The sequence below is a fragment of the Vicia villosa genome, linkage group LG5 (genome assembly GCF_029867415.1).
Source record: "Vicia villosa cultivar HV-30 ecotype Madison, WI linkage group LG5, Vvil1.0, whole genome shotgun sequence".
NCBI classification, from domain to species: domain Eukaryota; kingdom Viridiplantae; phylum Streptophyta; class Magnoliopsida; order Fabales; family Fabaceae; genus Vicia; species Vicia villosa.
In genome coordinates this window covers 15,363,670-15,380,904 of record NC_081184.1, presented here as the reverse complement: position 1 = coordinate 15,380,904, position 17,235 = coordinate 15,363,670, and the positions used below count along the sequence as shown (strand labels likewise).

General features: G+C 34.0%; 2 protein-coding genes across 2 annotated transcripts; one reads left to right on the top strand and one right to left on the bottom strand.

Annotated features, from left to right (window-relative positions):
• Positions 1–1,264: 1,264 nt before the first annotated feature.
• Positions 1,265–6,371, bottom strand: LOC131601386 (transcription factor MYB1-like). The gene is made up of 2 exons (XM_058873187.1): positions 5,970–6,371; positions 1,265–2,288 (listed from the first exon to the last, which is right to left on the bottom strand). The coding sequence occupies exons 1-2, from the start codon at positions 6,253–6,255 to the stop codon at positions 1,504–1,506; spliced, it is 1,071 nt and encodes a 356-aa protein (XP_058729170.1). The 5' UTR covers positions 6,256–6,371; the 3' UTR covers positions 1,265–1,503.
• A 7,413-nt stretch (positions 6,372–13,784) lies between these two features.
• On the top strand, positions 13,785–15,378 carry LOC131604273 (putative F-box/LRR-repeat protein At3g59230). Its single transcript, XM_058876725.1, has 4 exons — positions 13,785–14,681; positions 14,760–14,915; positions 15,000–15,254; positions 15,361–15,378. Exons 1-4 carry the CDS (start codon positions 13,785–13,787, stop codon positions 15,376–15,378), a joined length of 1,326 nt encoding a protein of 441 aa, XP_058732708.1.
• Positions 15,379–17,235: the final 1,857 nt, after the last annotated feature.

The following is a 17,235-nucleotide window of genomic DNA, read 5'->3' as shown; positions in this document are numbered from 1 at the left end:
TAGTTTAGAGAAGAAATCACTTATATTAACACATGAATTTACCATTAATTTACTCCTAACACAGAGTCAAGAGAAAAAATGGTACCAACTTTGCAGATGTTATGAGCAAGTTGAAAAGCCGATTCCATTTTATCCCCCTCAAGGAGATTATGGACGAAGGATAAGTTCGACGTCGAAACAGTAGTAGCAGCCTCCTCATTAGTGCAAGGAAGCCGAGAAGAGAAGATGTTTGGTATCTTTATGAAGAGAGTTACCTCCCTAGAGGCATCGTCCTCAGCGACCCGGGTCCGCTTTGGAGACCTCATTCTAGGGGGATTGTTGTTCATCTTCTCGAGCCCTCTTTGTTAAAACTGGAGGTGGGGTTGATTCTCCGACTAATAAAGTGGTTGCATAGTCCACAAGTTGATCCACCTCGCTACATAAGTAAGAGCTTTTATAGCCGGGGTAGGAGAAGGAGCAGTGGTCGCCAGAGGAGTGGCGACAAGGGTAAAAGTTTCAATATTGACAATAGACTAGATATCTTGAACATTTGCAAGGTTGTAGAAGATATTCAACTTATTTACTTTATTCATGCGATATACAAAATGAAATCACGCATGTAAAAAAAGAACGAAGACTCCACCCTCACCAAAAATAAACTTTCCATTGCTATATATAAGCTCAACTGCAAAATTGGCACCAATATTCCATGACCTTTTATGAGAGTCATGTCAAGTTCTACTTTGTATGAGATTTATGTCAAGGAGTATGAGATTTATGTCAAGGAGTTCTGCTCCTTCATTTTGTTTTGATGGATAAACTTTTAAAATCAATTTAATTTAAACAACAATGACTCTTAATTAATTTTGATGATAATAAAAAATACGACAACAATTTTGTTGATTTGATTTATGTTTAAGTGTGTGAATCCTAATATTTAAGCGTGTGAATCCTAATATTTAAGCAAGCTAGCAATGTCTCTTGTATAGAGCACCTACCTCTAACTAAGGCATGACTCTGGTAAACAATACCTCGTACTCTTTCCACAACCTGGCTTGAGCTTCTTCTCACATGAAAACTCAATAATGCAACAATTTTATCTAATCTTCCCTAGGAGTCTTCCCTTTTTCTAAAAACATCTTCAAAAACTTCTTTGTACATTTTGAGAGCTTGGTTGGACATTCCTTATTTGAATGTTCCAGGGAATGTTTTGATCCCAATTGCTACATAAGAAATCTTTAAAGTCAACATGAGTTAACCAAGCAACAAAAAAGGGACAAACAAATGTTTGAAATTGATCATATAATTATGAAAAGAGAGTAATTATAATAGTTCTAATCACTACTCAGTCAATGGCCGAATTCATATACATCATTACAATGATTCACATAACTCCAACCCCTAAGACTTTGTTTGCTACTAAGGTTCACATCACTATAGCCTTTATGCACATCCATCCAATCCAGTCCCATTAAGATTGGTCCTTTTTTGGCATTACCATGGCCAATATGTAATCATGATCCATTAGATATTAACCCTGCCAGCAGTTTCACCCATCATTTTGACACTATTATTCTCCAATCCACTTTTAAGCCAAGCAAGATTACTAATATCTGTAGCTATTGCAGCCAGCTCAAAACTTGGGAAAGATTGAGGCTCCGAATATTCAACGAATTCCGGGCCTAACAAAGAGCTTTTTGAGGTGTTACCATTTAGAGAAGAACAGCATCCATGACCACATTGCTGAGGTATTGACCTGTCGCCATAAGTTCCGTTGAGCATTTTACAAATTTCCATATCTGATTGTGGTGAATGTAAAATAGGTCCTTGCATTGGAACAGGTCTTGGAACTGATGTTGACGGCTGTGAACCATTAAAAGCATGATATACGTTAAAAGCACTTACACGAGCTACAGGCTTAAAAAGGGTCGGCGGATCCCTGACTTCAACAATTGGCAGATCCCTGGCTTCATGGTGTAATTGCGGATCAGTCCTGGCTTTGTCTTCATATCTATCATCCACAATCTCCTTAGAACTAAAATCTCTTCCTTCAGAAGATTTCAATGAATTAAGATCTCCACATGATAGCGTTTCTTCTGATGATGCTCTGGCTTTCTCCATGCTAATATCTTCCCCCATGTTACCTGATTCTAACTTGAACTTATCATGTTCAACTCCTCGGCGCCTCAAAGTAGAATTCCAGTGGTTCTTAATGGCGTTGTCTGTTCTTCCTGGTAGAATCCTGGCAATGGCTGCCCATTTGTTTCCATGGACCGCATGAGCAGCAACTATGATCCGGTCTTCCTCATCTGAAAAAAATTATTTATTTGTTTAGCCTATATATATTCAGGATAGTGGAATAATAAGATTTTATACAAGGAACCCAGAAGGTTCTAAGAAAATTTAAATGATATATAAACCTTGAAGATCATACTCCATAAAGAACAAATGCAATTATGCGACTAAAGACATAAATGACGTGGTATAGATATAGGGATACAGCAATTCATAATATTACACAATCTTATCCTAACATATTACTATGCAGCTTTGGAAAAAAGGAAGAGACTCCATGCATATCCAACAGACAATAGAGATTCATAGAATTATTAAATCTTACAAAGCTGCAGTGGTTGAAAAAACTAACTTAAAATATTCTAGACACATCAAAAGCACGTGAAGGTAAATGACACAAAACGAGCCAACACAAATTACTGATACTCTTTTGGTACACACCAATCAAAAGCTTTGAGTCATATGCAGAAGATGCCCTTAAACCAGACTTATCGTGGAAGACGTGAAATTTATATTAACTATTTCTGCAAAACTAAGCAGGGAGGGAGTAAGTGACTTGTAAAAGGGTACCCTTTGTTAAGAAGGAAAACCCTTGGAAGGGCCTTTTGTCTCTGTGATTCAGTGAACCATTACATAAGTTCTTTCTCTTTCTCTCTTCTCTAACCCTCAGCTGCCTAACTAAAATCTGAGAATTTTATCTTGGATCTGAAACAATTTCATTTCAATGTACCATCATATAATGCAAGTTCGGTTATCATCTTGAGAGGGGTGAGTTGTTTTGCCTGAGACAAGACCTCGGCATGACTGATTATATATACATGACTAACAGTCATTAATATTATAAAACTTAGGGGCTTTTCTTTTGGGGGTTGGAGGGGAAGGAAGGAGGATAGCGAAGGGATAATGGGAATGGTTACCCACCAGTAATGGGGGTTCATTTTTTGAAATATTTCTCAAAACCATTTCCTCTTTATATTACTCTCATAACAAATAAAATATACGTCATACACTCATAAGCATTCTTCTCCGCTACCCTCTAGAAAATACTCTCTCAAATAAAGTGAGGGACTACCCTCCCTTTCCCTCCCCTCCAAAGCCCTTCCCCTCTCCCCCCCTTCTAAATTCCAAACAACTAAGATAATTGGGAAACTAAAGACAGCTGTAATGAAATTAAATCAGAAATCTCCTAAATATAGGAGACCTCATCACTAAATAGGAGACACTATCCAACTGAGTACAACGGAATAGAGGAGAGAGACCATTGAGAGGGATTCCTACAGTGTGGTCAGCCAATTGGCTCCCATGCACCAATTCCTAAAAAGAAGCATGAAGGTTACTGTTTTAGCAGAATATTAACAAGTGGACGGAAGAAAGGAAGATTTGCTAAGATGAACCCTTAGCATGAGAAGTACAATAGGCAAAATGTAGCCACTTAAGAACTCTGGTATGGCGAGGTGGAACTTCACGGGGATGACATTGATGGGCCAAAAAAGTAATTACTAAATCATGGAACCGGTTAGGCAGTTAGTTAGCATTGCTAAGACTAGGGATTATCCTCAAAAGTATGAGATGGGTAGAAGCAGGGGCATTCATATTTGTTGGTTTTGGGGAATTGAGCAGTGAATCACTTGTAAAGGGGAAGGAAAACACATGGAGGAGGATTCTCGCCTCCTTTAGCCTCTATTTGTGATTCAGTAAACAATTACCAAAGTGTTCTTTCTCTTTCTTCACAGGTACCCATTTCTCTTTTTAAAAGCTAAGAATTTTATCTTAGTGACACTTGAACTAAGACCCTTGGATGTATATCATCAGTTCATTTATCTCAATGAAAACCTGTAATAATATCACCTTTCATTTTATGAATCATGATTTAAAAGGAAATATGACAATTAAAAACAAAGTTAGAGAATAAATTAAAAATAATAACTGAAAACTTTAAAGATAAACATGATAAAACAAACAATGTCCAAGGTCAAAAGAAGTTTATTTCCATCAGTCGACGGGATTCTTGATATTAAAACCAAACATCATATAAGTAGACTAGATGCGGAACCAACTTGGCTGCAGAACAAGAGGTCCCCATACCAGGCATGAAGTTCACACGGAAGCTCAAATGATGAGAAACTAGATCATCAGGTTCATTATTTTGTTAATGTTATACTTAGCCTATTTGTTAAAATTTTGCCATTATTTTCTTAATGTTAAACTGAGCCTGTATGTTAAAATTTTGCCCATCTAGGAAAAAAGTAAAAGGCACAACTGTCAAGAGTGATAAATCCTTCAATCATGTGTGGCCATTTAGAGCCTACAAAAAGAAAATAAACCGATTTACAGTTATGGATCTCTACTTGTGAGTATGTAATCCTCCTGTTAAGCGACCAAATTTTTACACCCTACTTTGCCGGAGTGATTCAAGTTCAAGACTTGAGCTCACTTGCCAAGTTTCAACCATAATACTATGGCAAGAATCACGGAAATCAATCAGTAATATCTGCAATAACTACCACCATCCCGAACAATATTATTAGCATAACGACAAAATGTATATCGATAAACTAACAGCTAGATGAGAGGTATTAGTATTACCAATGATATATCAAGAGGCAATAAAAAACATACAGAAAATCCAAATATTCAAGCAAATTAAAAAAAAACAATTGATTCAGAATGATAACATTGATTCATGTACCATTTACCTTAAAAAATATCCTGCATGTAATATAATATGAAGGTTTTGAAAATTGCAGTCAAGAACCAAAGTTGTGATCCTCAAAATCAAGATTTTAGAGGTTTACAAAACAGACAACGACCACCACCACCGCATATGCAACATTTGTCTATAATTTACTTGGTACTAGAACGGTGATGAACTGCAACAACAATTCAAAACCTTGCATGACACCTATACCATTAAATACCCACCAATAAGCAGAACTTCTTAAAAAAAAAGTACTACACAACTACTATCTAGGTCACTATTAAGATTTTTTTATGCCTCTACGACTGCAATTGAGGCCACACCAGCCACATTTGACCACATTGACCATGATTCTTCACTGTGTAAAGGATCACAAGTCACAACTACACATCTTGACCGCACTGTCAAGATCTTTTATGCCTCTGCAACTACAACTGAGGCCACACTTGACCACATTGACCATGATTCTTCATTCTGTAAAGAATCACAACGACACATCTAGCCCGCACTATTAAAATCTTTTATGCCTCAACGACTGCATTTGACAGCGGTTTTCCACCGAGTCCGTGATTCTTATCACGACCACGCATCAAGGCCGCACTACTAAGATTTTTTTAATATATTTCTACCACTGCAATTAAGGCTACACCAACCACATTTGACCACATTGACCACTATTCTCCTCCGAGTAAACAATCAAAGACCTCGACCTCGACCGCACTTTAAAACCCTTTCCAGTAACTTAAATAGTTATCCTTCTCCAACACTCATTCTTTTACAAATCAAACAAACCCTAAAACTCAACACACAAAAATTCAATTCTTACTTAAATAATCTCAAACAAACCACAATGCACAAAAAAACCATCCTTTCACTCTAATCATAATCCCAATGCTCGATATCTTGATATCACGAATCAACACAAAATCAAATCAAACAAACACAAATAACAATCAAATTCAAATCCAATTCAAAAACTATCAACCTACACACATACCAGTAAACGGCTTCCGCTTAACAGCAGGATCAAGCTGATTACACCACCTCAGTCGGCACGACTTCCCGGATCTCCCAGAGATCCCACGAGCAATCAAACTCCAATTCCTAGCACCAAACTTACTCACCAGACCACTGAGAATGGCATCTTCTTCAGGAGACCAAGGTCCCTTCACTCTATCCCTGTTGCTGTTCTCGTTGCTGACAGAACCTTCTCCTAATGCAACTACGCCGTCGTCGCCGCTTCCGTCGTGCACCGCCGTAACGGTAGGTGGCTCCGGTTCCATGACGGTTATGTTTGAAAAGTGAGAGAAAAAAGTGAAAGGGTTAGTTTGAGAGAGACAGGAAATAAATAAATAGAAATATTCGCGCAAATGCTTCGGCGGTTGAAGAAACGGGTTCCGAACATTTTCAGGTACTTAGGTGGCATCTCTTTGGGTTTGAATTACGATTGTGACCTTTTCGATTTTTTTCAAAAGGGAAATTAGTTAAAACCTATAAGGGTGTATGGGTAAAATATATAATATGAAATGGAAAAAAAATGTTATTGTTAATAAATAATTTGTTTTTAATGATTACTTTGTTAATTAAATTGAAAGTTTATTTTTATTACTTTTTTTCGTAAATTAAAAATTAAAATTATTCATCTTTAAAATTTTACTATCATTTTGTCTATTGGTCCAATTATTTTCTCTTGTTAATTAGTATATATTGGACTAAAATGAACTAATTTTCTAATTGTTGAAAAAAGGAATATACATTGACAGTGTAAAATAGTTTTACACTGTCAACCAATGACAATTATGAATCAGGACAAGTCAGATTGAAAATTTAAAAAAACTTGTATGAATTGGCAGAACGTTATATTCTAATTGGATGACAGTGTAAAACTTTTTTACACTGTCAGTGCATAAACATTAAACTCTTTTTTTAATCATAGATTTTAAAGGATGAGTGAGAGAGCGCGTTAAGGTAAATGAGTGCGGTAACCCTAGTTTATTTTGTGTCGGAACTTGTCAAGGGCGAAATCGACGATGAGGATCAATGAGGGAGGGTTAATTAGAATGAGGATATAGGGATTCGTGGATTACTGTTGTGAGACTGAGACGACCGAAAGTGATTCAATCAGTAACATCGAGATAGGACATAGTTCGAGAATTTAAGTTCAATGGAGAAGATGATGACAACAACATCAACAAGCAGATAGTGGCAGCCTTTTATTTTACGAATGTCCCGGAAGATATTTTATTCGTAAAGTTAAGGGAAGGGTTTCTTTCATATGATATGTTAGAGGATATTTTTCTATCTCGTAAAAGAAATGTCAAAGGAAATCAGTTTGATTTCGTTTGATTCTATAATGTTAGAGATTGTTACAAGATGATTCATGCTCTGAATAATGTTTGGTTTGATACATATAAGGTGTGGTTAAATTTAGCAAGATTTCAATGTCTCGATGGTGGTAAGATTGTGAGCATCTTTGATGGAGTATTGTTCAAGTGGGTAAGAAAAAAAAGGCAGGTGGGAGGTGAGATTTTGGGAAGTGTATGATAAGGGTGAACCAGTAGGTGTTAATGAGAAAGTGGTAAAGTAATGTCGTATGCTGATGTGGTGCAATGGAAGGAAGGTGGGCATGTGGTTATGAAGGAATGAGGTGAAGGTGCAAGAAACAAAAGAAAGACGAGTTTGAATTGGGTTGCACCAAATATAATGTTTTCGCAACTCAAAACACAAGGTTAACAAGTAAATAAAAATAAATGACACAATTATTTTTATCTTGGTTCACTGTTATCTAAGTTATTCCAGTCCACCTGCCAAGATGATTTAGCCTTATCAACAAGGACTTAATCCACTATAATCCAATGATTACATACAACCACAATAACCTAATGATCAACCTTGCTGACAATCCCAACAAGTTCATCTGATCCTTATCGTGAAACCACTATGACCACAACCGAAGTCTTCTTGAGATTTTTGACTATAGTCCCCCAAGGCATCTATCAACCAACGTTGATTACAGGCGTGTATATAAATATGCTTCTAATAAGCAGATTACACAATGTTTAAGTACAACAACATAAAAGTGTTGAAAGCAAGATACGAACAAAAGCTCCTTACTTAAAATACAAAACTATACAAAGATTTTCTAAACAAAGTTTGTTCAGAGCTTTGGTGTAGTTTTGTAGAACTGATTCGTTAATTTCAAATTCTTCCAATGGATTCCTTTATAGAGAAGGATAGACCCATTGGAGGGTAGAATAGGAAATACAAAGTACATATGTAAAGTCCCCAACGGTCATGGTGGGATGGTAGATAACAAGTACAGATAGAGTTGTCCTTACGCCACCATATAAGAATAGAGGTCGCAGTTTACGTTAGTACTTTTATGCTCACCATTACACACAAGCCTTTCTTGATCTTCTAAGTCTTCAGAGGCTTATGATGTAAGTTAATTGAAGCATGTTCTTGATGATCAGAACTTGAGTTTTCAGAACCTAGATCTTTGAGTCTTCACAACGTGTTTAACACAACCTTGTCTTCAGAGTCTTCGGCACTTGGTCTTCAGAAGAGTTGTCTTCAAATCATCAGAACTTGTTTAGTAGAACCTCTTCTTCAGCATCTTTAGGACATGGGACACATAAAAAAAACTTTAGAAGGCCTCCAAAGCTTCCTTGCAAATTCACGATTAGAAGCTCTTTTATTAACATTCCTTAAAACCGTTGCAAAAGTAGCATTCTAAAATCTTGACTTCCATCGTAACACAACATATGTATTATTCCAGAGTGTTGAGTTTAAAACCAGATGACATCACAAACCTTCTTACCAGAATCGGAACCTACAAGGCAAAAGCCACATAATAAAAATAAACTATTAGTGTATACAATTGTTCTTTAAGATAACATGTAAAGTTATCATCAAAATTTAAGGCCAAATACATAACCAATCTTGTTGTTACACAAGGTAGTATTCTAGGGAGGGAAGAAGTAGGCGAGGTTCTAAATTTGGAAAAGAAGTCCATTAGTGCTATTGGAAAAGATTGAAAATAATTTTCTTTTGAATCTTTCAAAGATGATATTTCATAGGAAAAATGGTTGTTGTTGTGATTCATTATGTTGCTTTGATGCCTTCAATTCAAAGTGGGTTCATTGATGCAAGATTTTCATCACTTCGTGTGGCGGTGATGGGTGGGTGTTGTAGAAGTAACAGTTAACAAGTGCAATATTATCATATCCATAAAGACTAATTGTACTTACGAATTCAAAAGTTTTTATGATTATAAGCAAGGGTTAATAGTTGTTTAGTTGCAGAAAAGTAAATGACATAAAATAAATGGAGATTTTGGTGTTAACAGTGAAAAAATTGCTAGGGATGGATTTTTTCATGGTTTATACTCATGCATAATCATTGATCAATAATATGTTAACTACTCGAATATTAATATTATTTCTTCTTGATCTCATCGTATCTCACTTTTGACTCAACAATATGAGATCAGTTGTATTACTTAATAGGTGATGTCTCGCACTGTTAAATACAACAACAATAAGTTCCACCAATGATATAAGGATATTGATTACCTATTTTAAGTATTTTGCGATTATTAGGCCTAAACCTCTGTCTAGGCATTAACATCCAATAGATGGAAACTTGAATCTAGTAACGACTAACACCTTTCATATGTCAAGCCACACCATGAAACCATATTTTAGGTAGCTAATCCAAAATAAACATTAAGAACGAAGAATCATCAATATAATGACTACATCTATCTCCAACAAAGAGATTTATAACTACACTTACTCATCGTAACTGTGCAGGTAATTATGAGAAGAAAACTTGGAAAATCATCCACAACCAGTCACGCGAGAAGAGCTTCCGCCTTTAATCTCCTTCTCCTATTATCCTATTGAGACTAAGGTGAACCTACTACCTTTCTGTAATCCATTGAATGTACTATGACTCTATTAGAACTGAAACTGGATCCGCTATTTATATGCTTGAGAAAGGTAAGATCACTAGGTTCACCGCCCATCCATGTCTAGCGCATCTACTTTCTTCTCTATTAAGCAATGTAAGGTCACCCTACAACTAGCCATATCCGCCCTAGCCCGCTAGACGCAGTGTCTTTGCTTAGCGCACAAACCCTTCCTTCACCATAAAATTACTTAGCTAGGAAGTATTCTCTCTCTTGTGCTCGCCTAGCGTGTCCATGGACGTGGCCTAGAGAGCCTTGCTTATAGAAAGTTGGTATTTACATGGTCTCTGTGTGTTGCTTAGTGGTTGTTCAGTCCTTTTCATTGGTTTTTTTATTAATATGTCAGTAGAAAGTCAAAACAAGTGTTTTTAACATTTTTTATAGATAAATCGAGGGTTTTTATATTGATTACTTGTAAAATAAGTCAATAAGTGCTATGCAATTTACGTAATTTTGGAACTTATCAACTCTCCCAACTTATATTTTTGTTTGACCTCAAACAAAATTCATCTAGACGGTCTAGAAGTTTTGAAATACATGTTTCATGAGAAAGTTAAATGACTAGGTCAAAGATTTTTGAAAAGCATTTGAATGACATGATATTCTTGCTAATTCCAGTTCATCATCAACATCATAAATACCCATAGACTGAAGATAAATTACTTGCTTGACTAAATTAAGATTTTAAAACATGTCTAGATCAATAGTTAATTATTTGGTAGAATCATGATCTCAATGAGTATCTCTGAATGGTTAATATTTCCTTCATAATTTGGACAATACACGAACTATAGAAACATTTTACATTTCATCCAAGCAATATTACAAGATAAATTATCAGTCATAGATAACTAAATTCTTTCTTTTGGTTGTAATGTAGTTGAGCTTATTAAAAAATATTGGTTTTTCTTTGAATTAAAAAAGCTAAAAATAAGAAAGTAAAATTTTATTGGTCAATTATTATTTTTCAAAACGTCTCTTTCTTTTATCCCACGTTTTACAACCATTTTTTTCTTGATGTTTTTCTTTTGTACGTTTTAACTTTTGATTTTTTTTTTTGTTTTGTCAAAAACAATTCTATTTTCTTTTCTTTTCATCATTACTTGACTTTCTTTTTCATGCATTTCCTTTTCCCCTATCTTAATTTTTGAATAACCCTTGTATTTTTAAGTGCTCTTCTATCCTTAAAATAAGGTGGTGAACATTGTTTTTCTTTTAAAATTGACTAAGAGTTATAATATTTAAAGAACAAAAAATTTATTTTAGGCTCAAATGGTGTGTCAAAGGATCATACCCACACTAGGTAGGTTTTTTGGTCAAGTAGTTTCACCCAAAATCAAATAATGCATTGACTATATCCATGACTTCAAACCTGTAAAGTAATAGAAAGACTAATGCAAAATACACATAGTTAACATGTATGTCAATTATTATTATGGTTTAAATAGTCTTTTGGTCACTATAAGTTGGCGTGTTTTTTATTTTTGTCCATGTATTTTATTTTTCTTGGAAATAGTCCCTGAATGTTAAAATCCTTTTCGTTTTCGTCCTTAAAATTGAAATCTGCAGGAAAATTTGAAGGAAAATCCGCAGAAAACATGTAGATTTTCCTGCGGATTTTCACTTTAGGGACTAAAATCAAATGAAATTTAACATTTGAGGACTTTATCCCAAAAATATAAATACAAGGACGAAAAGCAAATATACGTCAACTTACAGGGACCAAAAGACTATTTAAGCCTATTATTATTTATATAAAACATGAGATTGCACACCTCTCACTTTGGTAGGCTTAAGATTCTTGACTCACATTGACATGTGTTCACAAGTCAGTACTAAAATCAAGCTTTCTATAAGCTTTCATATCATTTGTTCATGTCCTTTGTCATTAACCTAGATTTTGTGATTTCCATGCATTATTGTTGTTCAGATCATCATCTGAACCATTTGTATACAAACCTTTTGAAAGCAATTTTTCAAAAAAAAAAAAAAAAGTAAAAATTGAGCAAATATAAATCATAAAACATTTAAATTTCACAAGTATAATCTTTAGGTCATTCCTTGTATTCCATCCCTTGGAGAAAAGAATTGACTGTTCACACGCAACAAACAAGGAGTGGTCTTGTAGAGATATCTCGCTTAGCCCAAAATTTCTAGTGATTCCACGCCCAAACATTACAAAAATGTAAAATGAAGATGATATTTCTTATCATCCAATTATTCTCACTAACATGAAAATACCAAAAATTTACATCTCTCTAAGCCACCCATCCTTATACCTTTTTAGAAAATTGAGAATGTTTGGATTTAAGAAGGGATCAGAGACTAATAGGGTATCCACTTCTAGAAACAACACCATCACCCATGAGGATTTCCTTCTATGCTTTGAGGTCAATCATCCGAATAATCTCAAAGAGCATTTTTAAAGCATCACAACCAAAAACCTATATTCTCCAATGCTTCAAACCATCCTTGAGAGCTTTAATGGAGAGCCAACAATCAATGGTATGAAACATCTCTTGGAAACGCCCATTAGGACACTACTTTCGAAAAATCCCATAAGCCAAATCACATGCAGATTCTATTAAGAAGACACACAACTCTCCTATTTGACTAATACGAAATATATTGTATACCCAAAAAGAAGAAGGTCAAGAAGATCCATATTGACAAAGAAATAAAAAAAATACATATTCTACCAAATCAATTGAGACATACGACCCATCGGCATCTCTCTCTCACATAAGTTAAACCTCCCCACCAAGTTTACATTTGTGCCTCGCAAGATCACTCCAAATAGACCTCTTGTTTAAGTAGGCACATTTAGAATATACATTTATCTCTAAACAATTGGATTTAACATATCTCTATTGAAGACATACATCGATGAAACTAGAACCCACAAAGGTGAAAAGAGAAGTTCCTTTGAAACAACACTAAATAAAAAAAGGGTCATGCTAACGTGTGCCCTAAGGGCACATGTTTAAGATACTATAATTAGAAAAAGTTAAATGTAATTAAATGCAATAGAGTTATATTTAAAGTTCCAATACATTGAATGCACGCGTTTCAAGAAAATATTTCTATAAATATCTCATTAACTTGTGCCCTTGGGGCACATGTTAGCTTTTCCCATAAAAAAAAAAAGCAAACTCGAGTTATTTTCTGTAGTCATTACAAAACTCTAATCGCGAAAGTAATTACCCGAAGAAAATGTAAGAACGAGGTAGAAACCTCACTAAGCTTAATTATTTTCTAGAATTATCACAAAATCAAGATTATATTAGACATAATAAATAATAATGTCTTTCACCCTGTTCTTCTTAATAACACCTCATAGACCCCACACAGTGAAAAACCTACAATTATCAGGGACACCTTCTAAACTCCCAATACAATTTATTATGATGATCTCTAACCCTTAAAACCCCCAATCTAGCCATCCCACTCACACTGATAATAATGTCATTATCAAATTTTAAAAGTTAACTCATAAGTTTAACTACTACCTATGTATGATATTTTAGAGAAAAGGAGATATACTTTTTATTATATACATTTGGTGGGACAACATATAATACACATGGAACAAATAGTGTGTAAGTCCTCCAATTGAGAAATTCTGTTATAATCAAAACTACTACTACTCTTATTATTTTTAGTCCTATTATAATATCACACATCTTAACTAACCATAAGCTTCCTCTTCCTTCTATATAATATACACATTCCATCAAACTTACATTAATTCATTCTATCAACTCATTTTCTTTCTCTGCACAAACTTGAGAATCAAGAATTAGCATACAGATGATGAAGACAACCAAGAAACTCCAAACAATGGCGTCGGCGTCTTCTGAAAATGAGGGCGACGCGTTCAACAATCTCTTGGACGATTTGGTATGTCACATACTATCCTTTTTGCCAACAAAAATGGCTTACAGAACATCTGTTCTATCTAAAAGATGGGCTGTGATTTGCACCAAGATCCTCGATTTTCACTTTATTTTACCAAAGATTTCAGACCCTACGTCGTCCCGAGAAATTCAATCTGTATATGCAATTTTCTTGAGACGCGAGAATGATATAAGAAAACTAATGCTCGAGAGTGACAATGGCTGCCAACAACCTGATGTATACCACTGGGTCTTAAAGGCATTAGATCTCAAGGTCAAGGAACTACATTTGGATTTGAATCATGCTCGACCGAGTTTCTTGCCACTCAAGCTTTCTACATCTGAGTCACTCGTTGTCTTGAAACTGGGAGGGAATATTCAACCGAAATTCAGTTATTGCTCTAAAGTGTATTTTCCGAAACTAAAGACTCTTCATCTTCTATTTCTTGGTATCAAGTGTTTCCGGCATCAAGTTGAGTTTACTCTCTTTCCTTTTCTATCTGGTTGTCCGCTTCTTGAGGAATTTCTTTTACACGACGTCCTCGTAAATCAATCCATCAAAATCTCTTTTCCGTTACTGAAGAGATTAATTCTTATTTTGCGTAAGTCTCTTGATATTCCCGGTGACAAAACACTTCAAATTAATGTCCCATCCTCACTTGAAGTTTTCCGTATTTTTGATAATGGTAGTACTCCCATCAAATATGAGTGTATAGATTTCTTCAATGTTGATGAAGCTACCATTTACATCAATAAGCATCCAGATTTTGATAGTTTGTATCAACTCTTGAAAGGAATTTCCAAAGTCAAATCATTGTATCTTGGTATAGCAACAACTAGGGTAAGTTTCATAATCTTTTTCTTTCGAAAAACAATATGCGAGTTTTTTTCTTTTATAATTTTGTTATCTTTTATGCAGTTTCTCAGCATGGAGGATAATCTCGAGAAGCTAAGCCGTCTTCCCACTTTTTCCAATCTATTATTTTTCGAGGTTCATATATCTGAGAATTGCGATTGGAATATGCTCGTTAGTTTTCTTCAAAACGCTCCTAAACTTAAGAGTCTTGTCATTGAGGTATGTGTAATGTAAAGTATCAAGTTTTTATATTCATCTATATATCAGTTCAGTTTTTGAATTCTGACAATAACTTTTGGGCAGAAAAATTGTGAGAGTAAAAAGGATGGAAAATCGGGTTGGGTTGTACCAGCCGAAATTCCAACATGTCTTTCGACGAGTCTTATTACATTTGAATTTAGAGGAATTCAAGACATGGAAACTGAGTTGGAGTTTACGCGATATATCATAAATGAGTCAAGTAAGTTAGAGAATGTGAAGATTTTTGCAACAAAAGGATTGAAAACAGTAAGAAAAAGTTTACGCAAGGGGTCAAGGAAATCGCCTGCACTATTATTGGTATCAAGTTTGCACCACCATTTCTTTTCTTCAATACTGATTTTGTATTTGCAGAGATAATGTTCATGTTTATGTTTATGATTTGTTTATTCAACATCTGTTTCAGGATATTAAGTCAGTTTGAAGATGGACGCATTAGAGGATTGAATCAAGAGTTATTGAAAGTCATAGAAGCAGATTGGTTTGTTGCATAGAATTCTGCAGTGATGAAGCAGAAAGTTAGATATTGTATATAGAGTATGTTTTTGTTTTTGGTTGTATAAATCTGACTTAGTACCTTGATATCTTCCAAGTAGAGCAATATATGTTGAGTTACTGAACTTGTGTAGAAATAGAATGATGTGTGAGTGAGGCTTGGATGCTAAAAATCCAATTTGAGCTTGTTTATTTATGGCCTGATACAAACCAAGAACTAGCAAGCAAAATAACAGTTCAAGATCAAGTTGAAGTGTTTTCAATTATAAACAAGTTAGCAACAGTTATAAATGAGATGTTGCTGCGAAATGGTGAAGATAATGGATAGTTTTAGCTTTTCAAGTATGACAGATAGCTTCTCAATTTGGATGTTATAACAAAATTAAGAAATATCAGTCAGTACACTTAGGATATTCAATTGACATACTGAACAAAAGTTTTGTTTATAAGCAAACAGACTCAAAATCAATAGTTTGTTTACTTGATCCTTCAAGCACAAGCAGTAGTTGCATGCTTGGAAGTTGTCAAGAGGGTATGGAATCTTGATCCTGCAATAACATGTTCAAGATTATTATTTATCATAATTTGGGAGCTTTAACTATAATATTATAATTATACTAAATTGAACTTAAAAGAATGACTTTTGTTATATTTTTACCGAGATTGGTATTTATTGAGACAAAATGTTAAAATCAGTAACAACTATAAAAGAATAATCTTTGAATGCAAAAAGGTTCAAGGCAACACAAAATTCAGAAAAGTGAAAATATAGATGCTGATTGGTTAATGGTAAATGAGTTTCAAAAAATTTGATGTCGATTGGTTGAAGGCAAAGAAAAACAAAATTGCCATTTAGATAATTAATTGATTAATGTTTTAACCTTTTATAGTGTGTAATTTTGAAATTAAAAAGGACAATTATGATAGTTTAAATCGTAATAGATTTATAGTTATACTTGATTTAGTATTTTAAAAATTAGACCAGACATCAAACTGATAAGAGTATTGGATTATTGGTTTATTGATCGAATTATTGAGTCAATGATAGAACCACAAGACTAAAGGATAACTCAGTTAAATAGACCGTCATTATAACAAAACTATATACTAGTAGATATAAAACCTATTGAATCGGGTGATTCAGTGTCTACAAAATATAATTAGCACTTAAATTTTTTTGATAATATCATATCACAAATAAATTCAAAATTCATAATTTAAATTCAAATTTTAAACATAGTATCACACCTAACAAAATAGTATAAAATTACAAAGAATAATTGCAAACAAAATATTATCGCAAAATAATCTAATTGCATAATTTATAACAAAATAGCTATATTGTCTGTTAAATTTAATTTCAATGAAGAAAAAATTATTTTATTGTCGAAATCTCCTTCTTCAATATCAAAACTATCTGAAATAAAATCAACCGCATCTGCAACATCTTTATTTATATTTTTTATTCTTATTTCATTTCTTTTATTTTTTTTCTTTATTTATATATTTTATTTTTATTTGATTTCTTTTTTTTAATTTTTTATTAAAATAATCAAAATGCCGCCGATTTAATTTTTTAAAACAAAAAAAATACACTTAAACTGCTGGTTCTAGAAAACCGCCATTTTTTTTAATTTTAACCGATTTACATCAATTCAATAATATATCCGATCTAACAATTAAATCAGACCGGTTATCTAACCGGGTCCAAATGACATATTGTGCTCTTTTTCAAACACTGACTAGTTCACAAATATTATTTTCAAACACTGACTTGATTAGTTCA